At 40.4% G+C, this 23,145-nt stretch overlaps 1 protein-coding gene across 2 annotated transcripts in view; it reads right to left on the reverse strand.

The window, feature by feature from the left end:
- PTPRO (protein tyrosine phosphatase receptor type O) overlaps positions 1-23,145 on the reverse strand; it is a 144,591-nt gene that overhangs the window by 26,597 nt on the left and 94,849 nt on the right. For both annotated transcript variants that reach the window (XM_066184461.1, XM_066184462.1), the window contains 7 exons: positions 22,532-22,693; positions 17,690-17,889; positions 15,335-15,455; positions 13,270-13,463; positions 10,763-10,874; positions 5,243-5,394; positions 2,797-2,917 (listed from right to left, as the gene is read on the reverse strand). In XM_066184461.1, coding sequence (XP_066040558.1) covers positions 2,797-2,917; positions 5,243-5,394; positions 10,763-10,874; positions 13,270-13,463; positions 15,335-15,455; positions 17,690-17,889; positions 22,532-22,693 — 1,062 coding nt within the window. The remainder of the gene's footprint in view (positions 1-2,796; positions 2,918-5,242; positions 5,395-10,762; positions 10,875-13,269; positions 13,464-15,334; positions 15,456-17,689; positions 17,890-22,531; positions 22,694-23,145) is intronic.

Below are 23,145 nucleotides of genomic sequence, written 5' to 3' on the forward strand. Positions count from 1 at the left end.
AACAAATACAAGAGTCTGTGGAGCAGGGGACAACCCTATGACAGGAGTGATAGATGGAGGGTCTCCTGAAAGTGATGGCATCAGAAATGTTGTGAAACATGGATGGTGCACTCAACACCTCTGTTCCCATGTCCAGTGGCCTTGGCTGCTGCCTCCAGGGCCATCTCCCTGCCCCTGAACCCCTGTGGAAGTCACCCCTCACTATAACCACACCCAGACCAACCTGGGGAATGGAAAGCACTGAACAGTGGGGAAAATCTTGAGGACCAGGAGAGGAACTAACAGCCTAAGCATAGTGTGTTAGAACCCTGGAAAACCAACAATAGTGCTAATATGAGAGATACTTTTTCTCCTCAGTATTATTATTTAAACACCAATGCTTAATCCTAATTTTCATTCTGATCACTTCACGTGATGGGTACTGGCAACCTCTAGCTTTCCACACCTCAGGCCTCCTGGGCTCTTCTGCTTTGCCTTCACAGACTGTCAAATTTGGGTTGTACATTTCTGAGTTGTTCTGCACAGTTTTTAGATCTCCTATTCTGTGGATGTTTAATTAAAGGTGTAATTCTCAAACAATGACCCAATTTTGGGATTCTGACACACTGCATACAGTGGGTGATGCACAAGAATATTCTCGGTTGATTTTTTTTTTTTTTCCTTTCACAAATAATTTGTTATTCTCACTCTGTGAGATGCTGTCACAGGAACCTTGGCACAAGGGACTTGATCAAGTAGTTATACAGATTTTGGAGACGTATCTGATCCTGAAACAATCAAATCTGTGTTCTGGGGTTGGAGTCTGCCCAAGCCATATTGACATTATGTAAAGAGTTGGGCAGGGACTGAGGCACATTCACATGTGTCACGGGGTTTGCAGTGCACATATGGTCCCAGTGACACACAAGAAAGTGTTCCTCTCCCATAATTACACACATGTATCTGCTCTTGGACTCAGAAACACATTCCATCCCTCACTCCAGGTAAAAAAAAAAAAATGGCCACAATTAAAATACGAGCTTTGCATTTGGGCAGCATCCAAAGCAAATCCTCCTTTTGCTTCCAGCAAATGGCTTGATTTTTCTGCAGGTGGAATGCTGCCAGGATGAAGAAAACATCACGGAGGGAAGAACATTTGGCAGGAATGCTTAAGTGACTGCCAAGTGCTGAGTCGTCTATCACTTGGAGTCAGTTTCCACTACTGCTAATTACAACTCCCATTGCTCCGCTCAGAAACAGAAAGAAGGAAAACCTCTGGCAAAATATCTCCACTTTTGTCTTTTCAAAGTTCAAAGATCATAAAGGAAAAAAAAATCAAACTCAATCCAACACAAAACCCCACACCCAAAAGTCTAGAAGGGATTCACTGGAATGGAATTCACTCCACCTTTTCTTTGTTGCCACTGAAGGGCAAAATACCCATCCAGGTTCAATAAGAGTGCCCATCCATAAGGAAAGAAGAGGAAGATACAACCCTGCCAGCAGGGTGTACAACAGGAATAAGACTTGTGGATCTGCCTGGAAGACAAAGCTTGCTGGTGTTTTGAAATACCACCCTAAAATATCTGGACAATTCTAGGAGGGGGTGATACTCACCCCCAAACATTCACCCACTTGGTCACAGGAACAAATACACACATGCACAGGCACAGGAAAACACTGGAGATGGTTTGAACAGGGAAAAGAAAACTCATGGAATTTGTCTACGTCTTTCAAATATTGCCTTTGGTAAGAAGAGCTGCAAGAGCTTCAGATTGTTGTTGTCTGTAGTGTTTGCTTCAGCACCGTGAGTAAGAATTCTGAGAAACATAAATGGACAATGGTTGTTTCAAGACCTCTAATCCAATCAGAAATTACGGAGTCCTTTAAATTCACTTCTCTCATGGTGACTCACAAAAGTATTATTATTCATGTAGAGAGGATAATCCACTCTGAAATTACAAACTCTTCCTTACCCACCTTCTCAGTGGAGCTAGCACCTGTAAAAGCAGTTTGGTGCACTTGGAAGTTTCAGTGTTTTAGTACCTAGGGCTCAAAACCTCCACACACATCCAAAAGAGAAGTAAAATTTCTTTAGGTACAGTGGTGCCGTGTCCAATCTTCCTCCCAGGTAAAGATATTAGATAGAAAGTTATATTTGAAACTCTTACATTAAGGATCAAGCTCTCAAGTTTTTCCTTTTTTGTTCTATGAGTATATTACACGTATTTCTCTTAAAATGAAGCTGGGTTCCACATTCACGAATCTGACTATTTTTATAAAGGGTGCTATCATTAATTTGTATTTAAGGGTAAGATTTTGGTGTTGAAAGACTTTGCAGATGTCCAGGGAAAGAGGAGGGGAGAGAGGAAAGCAGACCAAGTGGCAGACAGATGTAGAAATAGGCTTGTCAAAAACAGAAAGGTAGAAAGGAAGGTTCTGTTTTTTTTAGTGAAAAGTTCATCTGTGAAGCCTGAATTGCCATTCTCAAAACCTGCATGTGTTCAAGACCTTAGGCAAGCAACTATGAAGTTGACTTGTTCTCTCAGCAAGGTACTAAGTGATTTCCACTCTCCTACTTCCACTTACAGTCAAATTTTGCCACTCTTACTCCTTTTGAGCAAAACCATTTTAGGAGAGTAGCTTCACACACACAGGCATGAGACAATCTTCACAGCAAGGTGAGGTGAAAATTACAGCTTTGCAAAAGAAACGGGCTCACAGGTACATGACTGAAATAAGGAAGGTGCTGCATCTGCTGACAGAGTTACTCTACAGTCAAATGAGTGGGGTGAGTTAAGAACAGGCATTTCTTACCCAATTTCACAAGTTGGGGCATGGAAGTATTGCTGCCTCTTTCAGTACAAGCAGTCACTGACAGGTTGTAAATGTCCCCTGGAGGCAAGCTCAGCACTGCAGTCATCACATTGCGTGTTACCTGCACAATCAAGAGACACCAGCTTAAACATGACACAAACCATGCAACTGCCTCACAAAATTGACCTGGTCGCTCAAAATACTGCAGAGAGAGTCCCGTGTATCACAGCAGATGTCATCTGTGTGCTCCAGGCTCGTGACATCAACCAGTTCCCACTGATTCCAACCAAGAAACCAGAAGAGCACAATGCAAAAGGAAGACAATTTTAGGCTGTGCTTTCTATGTGACCAGTGAAAATTTACAGAAAAAAAGACATTCTCCCTCACACCACTGAGATCATCTAGATTTCTCAAGTTTTGCAAAATGCTAAACAAGCCATGGACTTGAGTCTATTGCAATTTTAGAGGAATTTAAATCAGGCCAGACACCTCAAAGAAGAGCACACAAGCCATGTGTAGGCAACCCTTTGTACATCCTACAGAGCTGAAAATTAAATCCATCTGGGCAAGTCTAACATCTCTTGGAGACCTGTTGATTTGACAATAGATCTCAGGGTCTGACTTCAATCATCTGCAAGTTCGAAGCCAGATCCAAAACTGAGCTGAGTCTCAAGACTTCTTCCTTTTATTTTAGGGTAATGTTCCCATTTCCCCAGAGTCATGGAGAAGGATGCAGAACTCATAACATGCTGTTTGCAGGGCATTTCTGGACTATCTATAAAAGGCCCATTCAGGAATTTCATGCTGGTTTTCATAGTCACTTAATTCTCAGGCTGAAGCTTTCTGATGCAAGAGAAACTGATGGTTCTGAATAAAGACCAACAGGGCTTTATCTCATAAATAATTTTCATCACTTCCCTAAAAACTGACCAACTTCCGTGGAGTCTTGGGAAATACATAGGGAGCAGGAAGAAAAAGTCAACATTGTCTGACTGTGTTACCTATTTATATCAATAATGCCAAAAGAAAAACAACCATATTAACAATCATAATAAAATTATATTAAGATATTACAGTATAGTTTGTGTTTTAAAGGAAACAGTTTCTGAAAGTGACTATCAGAGCCTGGGAGAACAGGTCTGATATCTGCAAGTGTGTACCTGTATTTATCCATTTGAACAGAACCATAAAAGTTAGCTATAAATAGGTAGGTTTTTGCAGGGTTTTCCTAAAGAATACCCTCTGGGTTCCCTGGTCTTACAAGAAATATAAAGACAAATGTTTGTAAAGATATCCCTAAAGCTTTAAAGTTTTACTTATAGATACACTATATTGTAGATACCTTCAACTTTTAAGCTTTTGTTTACTCTGAAATTACATATTCCATTTTGGTTTAAATTTATTTATATTTTCATATTAAATGTTTGTATTTATTTAATCTACAGTTTTCATATTCAATGAAGTTGGATGGTAGAGAAATCAGATTTTTCCTGAAAGAACAATAAGCTTACAGGAAAGCATGACTTTCTGAAGGAAGAGAAGAGAGAAATATAATTGTGATTTTTTTTAGTTCAATTGATAGAATATTTTCTTTGTAGGACAAAAATTAAAATCTCGTTTTCTTCCTTGTTTGAAGTAAGGATCCAAATTCTGAAGGTTCCTGCTGCTCAGAAAGGTTATCAGTTCTCCTAATCACATAATTACATTCATGCTGCAGCAAACTCCAGATGGGTGAACTCTTGCAGCCACAAGGAATCTAATGAAAGCTAGGATGTTCCACACAAATCCAAATGAAAACTGGTGATCAATTTGCACTTCTGCTGAAAATACACTTCCGATTTTCCGTATGTGCAAGAGAAAGTACCAAGAGCACACCTTAGCATCTAACAAGTTTTCTAAATGCACTCATTCTGGGTGAAATCCTCATCCCATCAATTAGTGGAACTCGTATTCAAACATAAAATGAAGAACACAGAATTTATGAGGATAAAGTCAGAAAATGGGAAGCAACAGTACTTGAATGAACTAAAAACTTTCAGCCAGTAGTTTACTCTGTTTATTATAAAATAAAAATGGAAAATACCATACCTGTATACAAGAATACCCTTTATGTTTTACTGTCTGAAGTTGAGAAGTTTTTAAGCTCTTTTTAAATTACGTAAATTATCAACACCTTCACTGGATCACTACAGAAACACTTTGTCCACTGGCTGCTTTGAGAGCTCAAGTCTCTGGAAGTGCATGCCAACACTGGGAAATAACTTTTACTGGCTCCTACCAAACTTGCTGGAACTTAGTAATACAAAGTTATCAGAGTGTCAACTCAGAAAAACAAGCCAACCAAGCAAAAACCCCCACGGACAGACGGACGGACGGACGGATGGAAGGAAGGAAGGAAGGAAGGCCTAAGAAATGAACACCACCCACCTTCCACACTGATACTTACGCTCTTCTTGATTTTTTTCTTTCCTTCTGCAACGACCATCCAGTGCAGCATCCTGGAATGAGAAAGGTCAGGACCATCTCCTCCATAAGTCCAGGTGACGTACAAAAGGTGGTTGTAATATTCTACAGAGGTAATTTTGGGTGCCACTGGTGCTGAAGGAAGAAGGCAAGTGTGTTACAGACAGGGTCTAACGCAGCTGATTGACAAATTCAGTGATAAACTTCTGCCAAATGAAAAAAATATCACAAAGCTATCAGGAAATGATCATTAAAAGCTACTGCATTTGAGCACTAGCTGAAAGATATGAAAACCACCGTTTAACCTGGGAGATAATCAGAACAAAAATACACTTCTTTTTGCAATCTTTCAGTTAAAAAAAAAAAATCATGGCAGATAAAAATATTTTTTTGAGTCACATTTGTAAGTTGAATCCAAATTCAAGTTAAGAGCCTCAGATGTTGCTTCACTGTGTTACTGAACTAAAAAGAAATAATAAATTTTTACATTGATAGGTTTTCCATAAGAAAAAAACTCTTTTCACTGAGCTTACATCTTCCTAGGAGGAGAAGTCCAAACCCTGCAAATTTAGAAAGGACAACTTTTGCATGAGAAGTTATGACCATCTTTGTTCCCAGGGTGGAAGGGAGGAAAAAAGGGCCCTATCACAACCCATTCAGCCTGTTAGGAGGGATTTTTTTTTGTTCTGGAGCTGCCAGCAAGTCCTTGGCTCTCTCTGCAGCCCATGTAACATAGAGTCACTCATGCTGGAAATGACCTTTAAGACTGAGACCAATTGTTAACCCAGCACCAAACCACGTCCCTCAGCACCACAACCACATGTCCTTCAAACACCCCCAGGGACTGGGACTCAGCCACCCTCCCTAGCTGGCTCTCTCATCAGCAGTGACCTGCAGAAAGACAGCAACCTGCTCCTAAAACTGGTATTTAAGATGAGGATTCCCTCTGGGAGGTGCCTCTCCATTAACTGTGGAGGGAGCAGAGCTGGCCAGCTCACCTTGAATGCCCAATTCAAAGGTACAGGACCCCAGAGAAGAGTTAAATTAATAGTGAGTGAAGACCCAACAGTGAAAATCAGTGATCAGTGAAGATCCCTCCCCAGGAGATAACCTGGGTACCATGGAAAAAGGTATGAATCTCTGTGCTTAGCCAATTCTTGAGGAGCACAGTGGGGAAAATGTCAAAAAACTCACTAAAAATCACAAGTTTTGTCTCTTTGTGTTGCTGATAAAAAAGTAAACAGTTTGCAAAAGAAAAAAGTGTTTTAAAAGTTTAATTTTAATTCTCATTTTTCCTTCTTTTAATGTGTGTCAATATATCTATCTTTATACCTTTAAGTTAAACCTACCTTTTTCTCCTAATCGTATCTCACAACAAAAACAACAACAACAAAAAAACCAAAACAAACAAAACACTTAAACCACTACACTAAATTTTACAAACAAAATTCAACAAATGTAAAACCACTACATAATCAGTGTTACTACCCAGTTATAAACTAAAACCATTATAGTGTGAATTGCCTGGTCTTCCTCTGCACAAGCCCTGCTGCATGCAGGGTGTTCATGCCAAGACAGGTCAGAGGAGCAGAGCCCTGGATGCCAGCACAGCTGTGGGTGACAGGGAATGCAGGATGGCCTCGGAGCTCGGGCCTCCTGGAAGGGGCCACAAGATGTCACTGCTGCTTTCACGGAGGCTCCTTCGACTTTGGCATTGTTAGGAAACAGATTTACTGAAGTAATCGCTGAGGAAGGCAGCAATGCACAGACAATTTAGAGCCATTTAGAAATATTTAGTGAGACTATTCTCCCAAATTAATCTTGAAAATGTCCTTTTATGCCGTTGAGGAGAAGCAAGCTGATTTAGTGTAAAATCCTTAAAGCGTTTCTTCTACTTTTTAAAGTCCCCAGTCCATCCCTGTGCATGGATTGTGTATCCCTTGCAGTTTAAGGCCATGACTGACATGAATCTCACCCATGAATAATGATCTCCCCCTGCACCTTATTATTGATGGTATGCTTTCATGACAGTGAATGTCCAGGATATGTTAAATGAGACCAAGGGCCAAGGCTGGTGTGAGCCACTCCCCTAGCACGAAGTTCTGGGGAGCACAGAGAGGCTGTGGGGAGTCACGCCCTGCTGCTGACCTGCTGAAGACACATCTGGAAGCACCCAGGGGACCAAGAGGCAGCACATGTGGTGACAGTCATCAGCATCAAGAGTCTGTCTTTCTCACTCCTTTTGCTTCTCCAAAGATAAAGGCATCCTCATTGTAAAAAGCAAATGCTGGTGGTCCAGAGCCTTTGCTCGTGGTTGTTTTCAATCCAGCTGTTTACAGCAGGTGGCATTAAAAGCTCATTAGTCACCACAGCAACCCTGGCAGCGCCACAATCTCTCCCTGAGTAAAACATCTCCCCCTGAGTAAAACAACGGCGTGCAGCTGCTGCTGCAGGAGCTGGGAGAACAAATGCTGCTTCTGATAAGTCTCTTGGATCCCCCAAACCTCCCCCATGTTGCTGGGGACATCTCCCCAGTTGCTGTGGGAGAGAGCTACATCTCAGCATCCCAAGTCCTGCAGTTGAGCCCAGCCACAGCCCCACAGGAGCAGTGCAATCCTGCATCAGGAGATGTCTGCTCTGAACTTTCTGCAAGCTGCATCCTCACACTCCCAGGTGATCCTTCTACTCTGGTTTTGGAACTCAAGCTTATGCTCCAGTTGTGGAGGTTGTCTCTCCAGTACACAGAAGAACTCTCAGATGGTGTACTGTCAAGCCTGCAAAACCTCCACTCCACCAGTATTTTTAAAATTTAAGCTTTGTTTGTTTGTTTGTTTGTTTGTTTTAGTTCCTGGCAACCTGGGCAGGGGAGGTTGCACTGTTCAAAATTATGCAGAAAGGGACCAAGTGCCCCATAAAACCATCTGCTCCCTCTCTGGGAGGAAAGACGCTGAAGATGAGAAAGAACTCTCAGTCCCCTGGTAACTTAAAGCCATGAAAAGACAGCACCTAACTGGGGACAAGCATTTCAAACCTGCAGACATGACAAACTGGCAAGCCTCACAAGTTAGCCAGTCTGCAGCTCCTGGGCAAAGCTGAAGAGATTGCAAGTAATGAGGCAATCAGAGGACAGGAGTGCATTTAATGCTCACATTCAGTGCTGACCATCTATGGGTAAGTGCTTGCAATTTGACCAAATCAGCTTTCTTTGTTAGGACTCTTCACTTAAAACCACAGTGTGATTTCAATACCTCATTGCTATTCAACATTTTCATCAACACTCTGAAAGTAAAAGCAGCGTTGATGAACCATATAAGTAAGGTGGCAACTGGCAGAGGAGGGCAGGGTTTGGAGAGAACTGAGCTGTGAAATATTGCCCCCTGTGCTGGCCCTGCTCAAACAAAGTGAATTTCAAAGTGCCAGGAGTGAAGTTGGGTCAGTTGGAAAAGAGCATGTAGACAACAAGTGATAAATTCCGTTAGAATAAAATAGAACTAAATCAACCCAAACCTCCAGTGTGATGATGCAGGAAATGCAATAATCTAGATGCACACACAGGACAGCTTTGAAAAGGAAGATGATTGTGCCTCTATAAGAGCATTGAGCAAGCTGGTATCACACTTTTAGGTTTTATGTACTTTAGTAAAGACAATAAAAAATTAGAGGGGCAGAGTGGGAAAAAAAACCTAACATAGCAAAACACCTAAAAGTGAGAGCACCTGAAGAGTTCAATGGAAGCTATTTATTAACAGAAAAAACAAACTAAATTCTATATAGAGACAAAAAAAAAAAAAAAAAAAAAAAAAAAAAGAAAAAAGAAAAAAAGGCTTTATGTCTCTTCAATCAGTAAGATAAAAGTGCCACAAACATTTTGGACTAGATATTAAAACCAGAAGAAATCAGATCAGAAACACAGGGTATAAAACCCTTGATAATAAGAGAAATTAACCATTGATACAAACATTGTGTTTTGCCAACCACAAATGGATGATTTTTAAAGGTTCGTCCATTTCTGATTTTGTCTGCATCTGCTAGTTAGGAAGTTACTTCATTTTTCATTTAAGAGCAGTAGCAGTCTTTCCTGTCATCATACGGAGATTGGTATTGATGACAGATTATATTTTAGAAATCCCTTAATCTCCCTCATTTCTGCTGCAGGTTTCTGGGGATACAATACTGAAGTGAGTATCCCACTGGAACATTTCCACTCTAAAATGGCAAACCTGGTACCCAAATCAGTTGGAAAAGACATTTTTTCCCTCATACAGAAACCAACCAGCTGGAAAATTGCTTCCTTACAGTGCTACAGAAAACCTGATTGATGCCAAAGGACAACGAATATCCCTGGAGACCCTTCATGAGGCTACACTTCTGATACACTGGAAAAGTGCCAGAATTTGTCAGCAGAGTAGTCTGGAATCAGGTATCTCAGCATGGGAGGGCTTCTGTTGACTTCAGTGGAGCTACAACTTCAGCTGCTGATGACTTTTCTGTCATGGCTCTCCGGGGCACAGGCTCTGTATAAATCATCACTGAAAAGGGGTCTTTTTCTGTGACTTTTTCAGGTACATTCTCCAACTCTCACCAAACAGGAAATCTGGGATTAGGCTAGTGTCTGCTTTGGAGTGAGTGGCTGGGATTTACCTGAAAAACCCAGATTTTCCTTGTAATTTGGCTTCTACAGATGGAAAAAAAGAGCAAGTCATACTTCATTGCGCCCCACAGTAAAACTGAATTATTTACTGCTTTCAATCAGCTAAGCTTCAGCAAGGTGAATTAAACAGTGGCACTTAAAAGCAAAATGATTCAGTGGAGAACTCTGACATTGGCCTAAGTATCCTGGATGCTGGGAACACATGGCAAGGTGATAACAGGGCCTCTTTCATCCTGCTCCCTCTGTGGCTGATCTGTTGGACATATTGAAGATTCAAATCCAAAGAATCTGCCAAGAGATGCCAGAGTGTGTTAAATCCATGGCTGGCCCCAAGTGGAAGAGGGAAATTCATGTGGTTATATCAGCTCACTCCTCTTGGTGCTGCACAGGTCACACTCTGACCTGGGGATTACTGTGAGGGTGAAAAAGGAGGAAAAAAACATTTGGAAATATTGCAGATAAATGAAAAAGTGTTTCATAATATGTAGAAGCCTAAGAATTCAGGTTTACTTATTTACCTATTAACTTCTCCATGTGTCAAATGTATGGTTGTGGTAAAAGTTGAGCAGGAGCCCTCACTGGAGCCATTCACTCAGCTGATGGATGACTGCAACAGTCAAGCACTGCCCTTGGCATAGGAAAATTTTATTTTTATGTTCACTTAAAGCAGTCCTCAGAGACTTAAAACAAAACAATAAAAAACCCAAACCAAACAAAAACAAAAAGACTCCCACTTAGCTGATAAATATCCTAACTTGCAACTATCTGTAGGTGAAACACAGCACCCAGGTCAGACTTTCTCAGTGCTTCTGCCCCCAGGAGCACTCCCAGTGTTTTCAGCTGGCTGGTTACCTGTTATGAAGCTGATGGTGGAGCTGTCACAGCAGCTCAGCTCTGGGTCCCCCCAGGTCACCATGGTGACCCGGAAATTGTAATACCAAGCAGGCAGCAGGTTGGCTATTCTCTGTAAAGGGACAAAACACAAAGAGCAGCTCAGGAGAGAACTCAGCAGCACGAGGCAGGACTTCTGAAACACAACAGTATTTATAAACCTAGTGCCCACGCTCATTTTTCTGAGCTCCCACTCCTTCCTTCAGTGGAAATCTCTGAAATTTGGCCTTTCAATTTACTAAAAAGTCTGTGCAAGGTGAGCAAATACAGTTGGAATGGCTCTGCTGCTCATCCACATCCACCTGGTGGCAGGTTCTGACCACCACGGGGATCTCAAAGGATTTCCAGGGTGGAAACAACCATTTACACAGAGCAATCTTCCATCACAATTCCAGTGTGATGAAGGGAAAATATTTAACTGGAAAATATAGGTGTTTCTAGTTTGATTGAGTGGGGCTTTAGGATAAATTAGAAGCAATGTTTTTGTCTCAGATATTGTCACTTTAAAAGATGTATTTTTTCCCAAATTTCCAAGTGTATTTCACTTTCTATTATCATTTATTATAAATGGAATAGGAATGAAACATAAATGACTTATGAGACATAAATTATATATGTAAATATAAATGAGATATAAATCAACTATAAAAAGTAATGTGTTTGATATTATAGTAATGCGTGTAATATTTAAGTTAAAATTCTAATTCTTCCACTGACAGCACAGAACATTTAAGATATTCATGTTTAAATGAAAAGCCTCTTGATATTTAAAAAATTAAAAATAAAAGCATACTGAAAATAATGAACAACTTCAACAATGTAGAAATTGCTATTTTTACAGATCTTTTTTCTCCAGATGCTACAAGGCAATGCAAATATAGGTGGTGTGGTCTGTTCTCTTCATGATTTTTGGAAGAAGTTGTATCCACATTGTCACCAAAACCTTAAAGATGCTTGGACTTCTTCTGACATGCCCCTGGTGTCATACTGAGAATACCAACATCGTTTTGACAATTTTCAAGTAAGATGTAGAGCACAAAATGAATGAAGCAACTAAACAGAGTGAAAAGACAAATCCAGTTCCAAAGGTTCTTATCAAATGTTAACCCTCCAGGAAACAAAACTTGATTATTTCATGCTGTTGGAGACATTGATTTTTGATTCTTCTCATGGTTACGTCTGAATACACCACTCAGAGGTGTCAGCAGATCATATGGATCAGAGGGATTCTGGAGCACCACCAGAGAACCCAAACAAGAGTTCACCAGTCCCTACTTGTACATTAAATGCCACAAGGGAAGAAAAGGGAAACATTCTTTTCCTAATTCAGGATTAGTCTTTAAAATAATCCTTGAAGAAGTGCTCACTTTAGCTGTGATACAGCCCTGTTGCATTTCAGATTGAAATCCAGGCAAAGGAATTCCAACTTGGCTTCCCTGAGCAGGTTTTGCAATAGTAAAGGACATCATCTCCTTTTATAATGAACCACATTAACTCTGCATGATAGCTTTATTTCTTGGATGACTTAGATCACTCAGCTATTAATCTATTTGTGCTGAGTCATGATTACTAGATATTAATTACCAGTTTGGTAAGTTATTTTTTGTTTTTAATTTCCCTGGAGATTTATGTGCTAGATTTATAGTCACATACCCAATTACAGTAAAGCTGCTGGAGCCAAAATGACTCCACAAATGGTATTATGCAAATCAATTACAGTAAATCACTGTGGCTCTCACCAGCAGCAGAAGTTATTGCTATCTTTTTTTGCATACTCATAACTTTCTGAACAACTAATTTCAGCTGGAATTGCTTTCTGTCTCACACTACAGCAAAGTCTGAGTAAAATCTTTTCGCCTTCTCCAGGAAATAATGGAAAAGAGGAGGAAAGTTTCACTTTACATCTGCAAAGACACCCTGTGAACACGTCTGACTGTGTTCTCATAGAGACCAGCGTTCACCTAGATAAAGCCCTGGCCTAAGATTTTGCAGCTTCAGAAACATGGAGGCTTTTTTTTCACAAAAAAACACAGCTAAGCCTTCCACACGGCACACTGCAAGACCAGCCTGCAAGCCCCAAATCCATACTATCAATATTAATTATGTAGATAAACCTTTGGACTACACCCCCTGAGGAGATGATGGAACTTTTAAAGCCTTGACTGACAAACTGACCCACAAACTGAAGCTGCCTCTGGACTTGCTGAACAACAACAACAAAAAAAGGAGACCAATCTCCTGTATCATTGCTCTGCTTAAAATTTAGCATGGTTCAGCTGGCAGTGCCTTACTTTAGACCAGAAAATGCCTCCAGCACCCTTGGCCATTTTTTCTGTTTTGCTGGGGAAAAAAGTGCCAGGTTTAAAGGCATATATACATATTCCCGGGGAAAAGGCTGGGAAAGGGAGTGTCACAATGTGCCAGGACCACCCAGGCATGGGAAAGCAAGGCAGGAATGGTCACTTTACCACAGAGGCAGTCAAGGAGACAGTTGCTGCTATTTCATAGTAGGTTGTCCATTCTGAGGTCATCGTTGATGGGTTGAAGTAAAACATTTCTACCACATACTTCCTGAACACCCCGAGGAAAGGTCTGTTCCAGCTCAGAACCACAGCAGTAGGTCCCAAAGGGTAAAGTGTCAGATCCTTTATTCCAGTGGGCACTATAAACCAGAACTTATGGTTAGTAACGTGCATGTGTTATCAGCTGCACTTTATTTTAAAATGATACCTTTCCTCAACCAAGTTCTACCTATTTCTGATTTTTTCATGGCTTTAAACCCCAAGAACTTCCTGGACACAAGCAGTTAAATACCATATTTTAAGCATTTGTTCTCCAGTTTAAAACTACTTTTTCAGGAGTGGCTACACACCACTTGGTGCTGGCTATTTAGCTTCAGATGAAGCACACGCCTTGCTTTCTCATAAATGGAGGGTTCAATTCTACTTTGAAAATCAGGAGGTTTAGGAGATATTTCAAGATGCTCAAAAACAAAAGCATCAAAAGCCAGAGCACTCCGAGAAAGGAATGTTTTCATCCCTAGCCCTCCTTCCCTGGGGAAGCCAAAGGTTGTCTCAAGTATTGCTATTCTTGCCTCACAGACAGTGACACTGAGAGAGAGTCAAGTGATCTGAAGAATGTCACGTTAGGGTCAACTTATGCAAGCTGTATGGTCTGGAAAACAATTATTCTTCATAACTTCATTGTGGCTACTTAAATTAGGACTTAGAGCTAACATTTGCAAGAGTTGCAGAGCCCTAGCTATTGCACACTGAGTCAGAACCCAGACCAGTACCCAGATTACTTCAGCCCATGTTAGCATGATTGCCTTTACCTTTATAAATCATTTACAATGTCTTTGCTTTGCTTTCTCTAAACTGCTAATACTCACCCTGTGAAAATAAGCCTTAGAATAAATGTGGGGAGAATGGAATACTTTTTAAAGTGCATTTTATTTTATTTGAGTTTCATTCGTAGTTAGCCACCACTGGTAAGTTCACAGAACAATTTGTTTTTCAGTTCTATTATTTTAGTATCATATTCAATAAACTGTTAAGAAATGAAAACTCACGCAATTGTTGTTTTACTGCATAAAAACAGCCACTGTATAATATAAAGTTATGAGATGTTCTATTTAGAAACTGATTGCCATTTTCAGTTTTGTAAGAAACTTTTATGGTTGTAAGACCATACACAAGTGGAGAAAATGAAGGAACTTATTTACTTTGGGTATACATGATTTTACTTTTGCAAAAAAAAAAAGTAGAATTTGTCAGATTTTTGAGTTACAGTGAGAAAGAAGATCAAAAGTGTTTGTAACAACTGTCCAATGATAGAAATTTTAGCTTTAAAGTATATATAAGTATTTACTTACTATTCCTTTCCTGAAATACAGCATACTTTACAAATTTTTATTCAGACCAAATTTATGAAAATATATAAGAAGATTGACTAGAATGATAAGGCTCTCACCATAATCACTAGGCCCCATATTGGCTTTCATTTAAAGATTAAATTCTTAACAGGATAACATTTTTTTCTGTTTCACTTTCTTCCCTATATCACAGAGGGGAAGCAGCATTAAAAATATTGAAGATCTCTAACTTTCAGCTACCTGCTGTCCCACTGAGCAGACTTTTTTGTCAAAAGGAGAAGCTGGGTGACAGAGGTTGAATATTTCTCTGCAAATGTAACTCTCTACACTAAATCTCCTTCTTTTTCCCCCTCACTCTCTCTTTAATATATTTTATTAAAGTGGCAATCTTAACAAAGTAAATTACACTGAAACTAAAAGTTACTGAATTCTGTCCTAAATGACCTGGTGGAATCCTAATTCTTGAAAATATTAGTGTCAGTCTCAGAGGGTTCTTCTCATTTCCAAATCCCAAAGCAGAGAACACTGAGATCCACTCTTACACTTGAGAAAATCAAGGCATGGCCTACAGGACTTAATGAACGTACTGCACATATTTTAAAAAGAAAAACATCCTAAAAACAAATAAATGTATTTCAATCAGTAGGTTCAGGGGCTACCAATGGAAAATGTGACAGGATCAGAAGGAGGTCCAACCAATGGTCCTTTCCGTAGGTAAACCACAACTTGGTACTGGGCACCAGGAACAAGATTTTCAATGAGGCTGCTGCTTGAATTCACCTAGGATGAGAGGAACTCATCAGATATGAAGCATTTACTTGATTAATAAAAGAATATTGAGACTGTACTTCAATGACTTCAGTTACAAAAGGCATGGATCCAAACACATTGGCATCGACAGCAAGAGCTTCATTCATTAAGCCCCACGTGGCCAAACTGTGGAAGTGGTCAGGACTGACTTCACAAATGATCTGACTCAGAGAACTGCACTTGCCTGACTGCATAAGGTCAGCTACCTTGCTGCAGACCCACTCTCTCTTATTGTCAAAGTTTATTAAAATATTCAGGCTACACTGTTCATTTTCAGGTGGTGTTATTCAGGCTGGAGCATCTAGACCATGTGTTTTCAGTTAGAACCTAAGGCTTTCCATCTGTCATTGATGCAGCTCTGTGAGCTGAAGGCAGCATTTTGGGGGAGCTGTCTTCTGGCTGCATGCACTGAGTGACTCCACAGTGAAATTAGAGAGGAAATTATTCCCTGTCTCCTCCCCTCCACAGCACTACAAACTGTAACTATGGGGCACTGTCATTTTTCTTTTCAGTTTGAAAACATCACCGTTAAAATTTCTGCTGTGCCACACCAGGGTTTCTTTCAGTCAGAGCTAGAGGCAGAATTCCTCTCCAAGTGATTCCTGGTCTGATACCACACAAAGAGGCACATCTCCTGAAGACTCCGCAAAGAGCAAATGCACAGAGCAGCTTTGAGGAAAAGCCTTCACACATCCTTTCTAGAGCTGCAGGCTGGTATTTCCTACCAATATTTTCTTCACAGCCTTCCCCAAGTCTGTATCACAGCCACCTCTGCACTGGTGGTTTATTGCAATGCACATGAATGTATCAGTGCCAAGCACAGATTTAGTGAGGAACAGAATTTGTCATTACCAGCTGCTCTGGAAAGCTAAATCACTCTTAAATCATTCACCATGTTAGAAATGGATAGAACTCTGCACTGAATTTTGCTCTTTTCAGCTCATCATGGGGAAGTCAAAGGAACAGCTAATAACAATTCCAGGTATAGTAAGTTGATAAAATTTCATACAAATATAGATAATGACAGAAAGAAACAAATAACTGTATTTATACCTTTCAACCTACATGCACTACACATTTATAGATATCTTGTTTACTCACAGATTAACTTAAGGTACTTGTTTTTGAGTTTGTAGATGAATCCTGGAGTATTTACAGAAATCATAAATGCCTATGTTTGTGATCTGTGTTCATAATCACCAACTGTACTTTGCTTCTCATTTAAATGATTGCACTTTTAAGAAATACAAGTAACAATAAGATAACAAGCTGATTCTGAAAACCAATTCTGAAATTGTCACAAACATTAAAGTTCACAGCCATTCTTGAACTAAAACTCAAAATTCCTATAGAAATTAATTTTAAATGGCATTTTAAGGCTTGCAAATTCTCTGTACTAATTAACTTGCAGGACTGATCACGAAGTTGAAGGAGATGATTTTCAGGGAGTGCCAGCAGTCCCCTGGGTGGGCTGAGGGTGCAGCAGGGCAACACTGCAGTCCTTTGCAGACTCCTCCATCACACACATTTAGGGAGCCAGACAGAAGTCATGGCCCTGCTCAGAAAAAGGCTGTATCAGCATCTTGCTGAGGTTACTGAGATGTGGACTGAAATCTTTCTAATTGAAGCCAGGTGCCACTGACCTATCATGGGCACAAAGTCTGATGTGGGGTTGAACTCACTAAGGGTTTCAAGTAACAAAAAACTGTCAAGTTTTGGGGTTCAGGACTCTTGATGATTATAAACATATCCCATAAACTAAAGGACTTCTCCATACAAATCACGGGTGGTCTGAATTGCTATCTGTTTCCCAGTGCTGACACCTTTTTCTATGGATGAAAATAAAAGCTGGCTTCTGATCATCTCAAAACTTCCAGAAAATTTACAGTCAGGTTCTGTATTCAAATGTGGGATAGCTAAGAAATAATTCATGCTACTTTGATGATAACGATGTACGTGAGCACTTTGCTTATTACAAATGCATTGCAGCACATGCCTGAGTGAAGTCACAGCAAGTCCAGCAGAAATTTAACAATCCCATTTTAACAATCCCATTCTCATTCCTGACTGCTGTGCTCTCCCCTCCACTCTGCACCAGCCACATCCCTCCCTTAGGGCTGCAGCCTGAGAGAGCCCTGGGGGCGCACAGGTTCTAAACAGCAGCATGACTTCTTACTGGATTGGAAAATGCTCCAGCTCCTTACCTCAGTGCAGTAGTGCTTCTCAAGCCTTTGACTTTCCTTTTGCTTCTGGCAGGTGAGGGAGAGCACAGACACGATGGTGCTGTTGCCACTGCTCTCATGGGACGCCGTCCAGGATGTTAGGGCAGTCGTGGAGCTCAGCACCGTCACAGTCACATGCTGGGGCTTCTCAGTGAGCTCCTCTATCCACTCACCTGTGGGGCCTGGAACATGGCCCAAAAAGCACAGGTGAGCAAGCCACTCTATCCATTTGTTATAAATATAGTATTATAAACTTGGCTTTTGCAAATATTAAGATGAATGCTTATATGTATAATGTCAAAATAACTTTATTTTTATTTCTGCTATTAATAAAAACTTAGACAGGGTTGTAGTGGTAGGTAGTATAATTATGAGTGAACTGTCTGTTTGGTCAGGATAACATCCAGTGAACCTGTGATGAAGACCTTGCTATTGATATGCTAACTATTAGCATCTGCCATCTGAAGAAAGTATGGAGCAAGGCCCAAATTGAAGGTGATAATAAAACCACAGCCAAGAAACCTGCATGCTCTAAACAAAGTGGGCCCAAGGAGTGGCCAAGCTAAACAGTTCCTAGAAAAACATGAATATGCATAACGATATATAAATATGGACCAGGCTAATGAAATAGGAAAAGTATTTAAAGGGAACCTCCAAGGGCCATTTTTAACACTTTTCTTTATTTATATCTCCTATTGTCTTCTTATTAAACTTTTTAAATTTTTCCAGGAAAGCGTATCTTGTTTTTCACACATTCGAGGCACACATGTTAAAACACCCTTCTTTCAGGGAATTATTGGTGAGGGAGGCTGGACTGGCAGCTGTCCACCCACAGGCAGCAGAGGTGACGGCCTCTGGGAAGCAGCCTGAGCCAGGGGCTGTTTCACCTGCAGCACAGCCCATAACAAGAGAAACGTGACTGACTGTAAATTCAGATTGGAGTGTTCTCTGCATGCTTACCAGAAACCACCCAGCAGGATCAGATTTGCTCCAAGGGAATGCTTAAAAAGCACTGACAGCCAATAATGTACAGATCATTGACCAATATTAAAGGATAAGCACACAGATTTTTTTGCTTCTCCACATGCTAACACACCCTCCAAATGCACCACAGCCTCAAAGCATGAAAATCAAGTTCACAGAGGTCACCACAGTGAAGAATCTCATTCTTCACCAGAATTTTTGGAGCACTTGGTTGAGAACACAGCTTAAAATATAGATCAAAGAACAGTTTGAAAAGTAACTTCAGCTAGACTTGGTCAAAATTTTGTTTTTCCTGAAAATAGCCCATTTTTCTTGTCACTTTTAAGCAATACTTGTGATCACTCTGTCCTTGACAATCTTCCTCTGTACAACTCTAATGGCAATTTACATTTATTGATAAAATAAAACACATGACAGAGCAAGAATGTGGTTTAAGATCAGCCTATAAGATTTGACTCCTATCTGGATGTAACAAAAATATTTAACACAAGCCAGTAATTTGACAGGATGATTCACCAACCCAACATTATTAGGAAAAGATAAGACTGACACTGTGGGCAAAATTTATTCACTGCCACAGACCCCCACCCACACAGGTAAAAAAGAGGAATTTGATCATTATTCTCTGGAGACATAGGATGTACATGCAGCGCTCACTGTTTAGAAACTGTTTCAGACTGGCATTAAGGGAGCAGAAATATCTCATGTCATGACGCAGAGTCATAGTCCCCACAAAAAAAGCCTGTTTGATCAGACTCAGAAAGAGGAATGGAAAAGCAATTTCAACCTAAGAGTATTTGCTCATTTCTCCAATTTGGCATTCTACCAGAAATACATATAAAATCGATCTGAAATACTGAGGACTTGCATTTGACCAAATAAATAAGACAACTGCCAAGAAACCTTATTTTGTTGTAAGAGGCTGCAAAACTAGCTGACAAAACCCAAAAACCCAAAGGTTCTTATGTGTTACTTGTAAAATTAAAATATCATTGCCTTCCTGAAACACCTTAATACTTTTTCTACAATGAGATTAAGGTTCATCCTTAATCTGGCCACCACGCCCCTATACTTTGAATTAACATGTCCTCATTTCTCTCTCAGGTCCACAGTTTGCACACTTCATGGAGGACACTGCATTAAATACTGCTTAAGGAAAATAAAATATGTCACACCTTACAAAATGGAGCAACATTTGGTACTAATAGCATTGCTACACATATCTTTATCTACTTCAATGCTTATCATATAACTAAGCTGTCTAACTATTCCTAATGAAAAACAGGAGACAGTGAAATTACAACAGCAGAGCCTCGCTCTCTCTCTCCCTCTGATGTGCTGTTTTCCGATTATTGTTTCTTTCAGCTATAAAGTTGTATAAATAGGGAGCAATTGTGGAATTGCTACATGCAGTCCAGCATTATGATGAATTCAAGTCTAAATATTTAGTACTTGTAAATGTTATGAGCTACTAAAGGAACAATTTTTATTCCTAATGTACTGAAGTACTTGACTACATTTCCTTTTAATATGATTTTTTTCTGCCAGCTTGGGCCACTGTGATTTGTTGCAGCATTCATGGTGTTATGGTTTAGGTTTGCTCATCCGAGTCACGGCATGATTTATGTGGAGGTTTTACATTTGCTGAATTTGTTTGCTAACTAGGAGATAGGACTTTGGGAGAAGAAGGCAAAAGCAGGTTCAACTTAGAAGTAAAAACAAATAGATTTTATTAACATACACTAAAAGAAGAAAATAAGAAAAGAAAAAAACCCCACAATTTCTAAAACCAACCCTTTCACTACAAACTGTTCATTTTCTACAAACAATGTAAAGAGGCAAAACTCAGAACTCCAGGTCAGTACCACTTGTAAAACAGTCTTTCATTCAGTCTTTGAGAGAGAAAAGTCACTCCTGGGGTTTTTTTTTGTAACTTTCACACAAAAGCAGCCCACCCAGGAAAATCTGCATTTGTGGAACTTCCCATATCATGTAGCCTTTCCCATGACTATCTATGGGCTGTGGATTTCATAAATTGGGATGGTACCTTTTAAAAATAAGCTGTTTCAAAAAACAAAGGATCTTTTTTCAACTCAGGGAACAGAGATGGTCTTCTCACTTCTTCACTGGCAGAGGGCTTCTTCTCATCTCTCTCTCTCTGTTCAAGCTCTCATGGGGGTCACAAAAATATTCATCACAGATACCTTTGCTCAAACCCACAAATCATCTCCCCAACTTATATTGTTCAAGATTTAAAAGATTATACTGTTACCATAATCCATAGGAGATTTTCAGCCTAGAACCAAGGCAACTCATCATCTCTACAACTTAAAAGTCACTCTTCCTTTACTGACTTTGAGATCTCCATACTGTCCCCTTACATGTCTCCAATTTGGTCTTTTCTTTCATCTCTGAGAAGGATTAGAGTTTAAGTCTCAATTTGTATCAGGAAAGACTTAAACCTTGCCCAGGCCTGCGGTGGGCTGGTGATCTCTGCCAGGGCAGATGTTTCAAAGCCATGCTGGTGAGGGGGGAGGCTGATGGATACCTTGCCTTCCATCCCTTGATCTGATGGCACCAGCCGCTCGCAGCTGCTCTGTAAGGCCCAGCGTAGAGTGGGGGGAGGAAATCCCATCTTCTCCCTGGGCCAGGTGTGCTGGCAGCCATGGGGGCCGGGGCATGTTCCTGCCATGACCTGCCCCAATTCCCGCCATGGCGGCCCCAGACACAAGGCCGGCCCTGCCGAGCTGCAGCCCTGCCTCCTCTGTGGGCGGCACAGCCAGGGCTTAAGCCAGGCTTCCCTCAGCCAACCCATGTGTTACCTGCTCGCCAGACAGGGGGAGAGAGAGGAAGTCTTTACCCAGCTTCAGCTTTTATATGGGTATTACCAAAAGTCGCCTTCCATTTTTCTGAGTGCTCACAACTGCATGGCAATCCAAAACCTGCCCTCTGCATCGGTCCCTGTCCTTTCCAGAGAATTCTAAGGCCCTAGCAGGGAGATACTGTTTCAACTCATGGCACATGGTTTGGGAAGACATTATCTTTCCACATGCAAAATTGTGCAGTGCTGCAAGTATTCCCCTGTCTCATTCTATGGGCATTCTGTAGAGTATATCTATTTCCTTTTGCAGAAAAAGGTACAAAGGTGACCACAGCCATTAGAAGGATAATGATCAGAATTCACCAACACCTGTCTCACTTGCTGATCTAATTGTCAGTCATGGTATTAGTTTACACAATAGTGTATTATTACTTTGTCTTTTACTGAATCTCCAGTTAAGAAACTCTGGGGTTCTACAGGGAAATAATAAATTACTTTTTCTCCTTCAAATTTAGCAGGCTGAACCACTTCATCTACTGTAATTTGCTCTGTGTTCTCTCAGAGACCATGCAATTTCAGAGTTCAGTGTTTAATTGTGCAATTCCCACACTCTCAGCCTGTGCTGCCCTTCATCCCTAACACAGTCCATACTCCAGGAGTAAAAAAGTTAAATATTTCCAAGGCTCTCTATAACCACCAAATTAATTCTTGGAATTAAATCCTCACTCTGAGAGATGCAAAAGGGAAACTCCTTTCACTTCTGAACACTGACAATGACTCCATCTCATCATTTGCTTTCAGTTCTTAAGACTGCCAAGATGGCACAATGAAGGCCCATCTAGGCAGGTTGCAATATATTAACATTTTTGGACTATATTTCCTTCTCTGGCACAGGGAATTCCAGAGGGCCAGGCCTTTGTGATCCATCAGCAGATGCCAGAAATGCCACAGTGGCCAAACTCTGTACATTACAGCTATGTTGTTCAGGGAGAAAAAGAAGAGTTTAATGAGATACTTACTGATGTAAAAGCTAAGTGTTTTTGCTGATTGACTTCCCCGAACTTGACAAGAGCCAGAGGAGCTAAATGTTGTTACAGACAACTTATATTTTCCTGGTTCTTTCAGTTCAGCAACAAATTTGTGAGTGTCCTCACTCACAGTCAAAAATTCTGTGGAGTTCTCTAAATCAGGGAGGGGAAAAAGAGTGTGGATTAATTGTAGTTTGAAATGTCCCAGCCAGCAAGAAGATTATTTACATCAGAAACTCTAATCTTGTTTCAGCTGTGGGATTAAAAGGTATCCGAAAGGACTGCATTCAAACCGTGTGGCAACATGCACAACAGTTCAAATCCCATTTAACAAAAGAGAACTGAAAATTTACTCCTCCTTCCCTTACTTTTATGTTGCCCAGGCAGAAGTAGATGCCACTCAATGCAAAAACTCAAGAAGTACATGGGATCTAACAAAGCCCTCTGAAGCACAGTAGTGTTGTGTTTTATCTTCTTTTTGTTAGGGTTGGGATTAAATGCACAAGATGGCACTTTTTGTTGGGACTTAGATGTTTATTAATTCTTATCTATATTACAGTTTTACAAACCCAGAGTTCTATAGCACTTTAAATTACCAACCAAAA

Source organism: Chamaea fasciata, unplaced genomic scaffold, assembly GCF_029207755.1.
Source record: "Chamaea fasciata isolate MVZ Bird 193981 ecotype frontalis unplaced genomic scaffold, bChaFas1.0.hap1 SCAF_5, whole genome shotgun sequence".
NCBI lineage: Eukaryota > Metazoa > Chordata > Aves > Passeriformes > Sylviidae > Chamaea > Chamaea fasciata.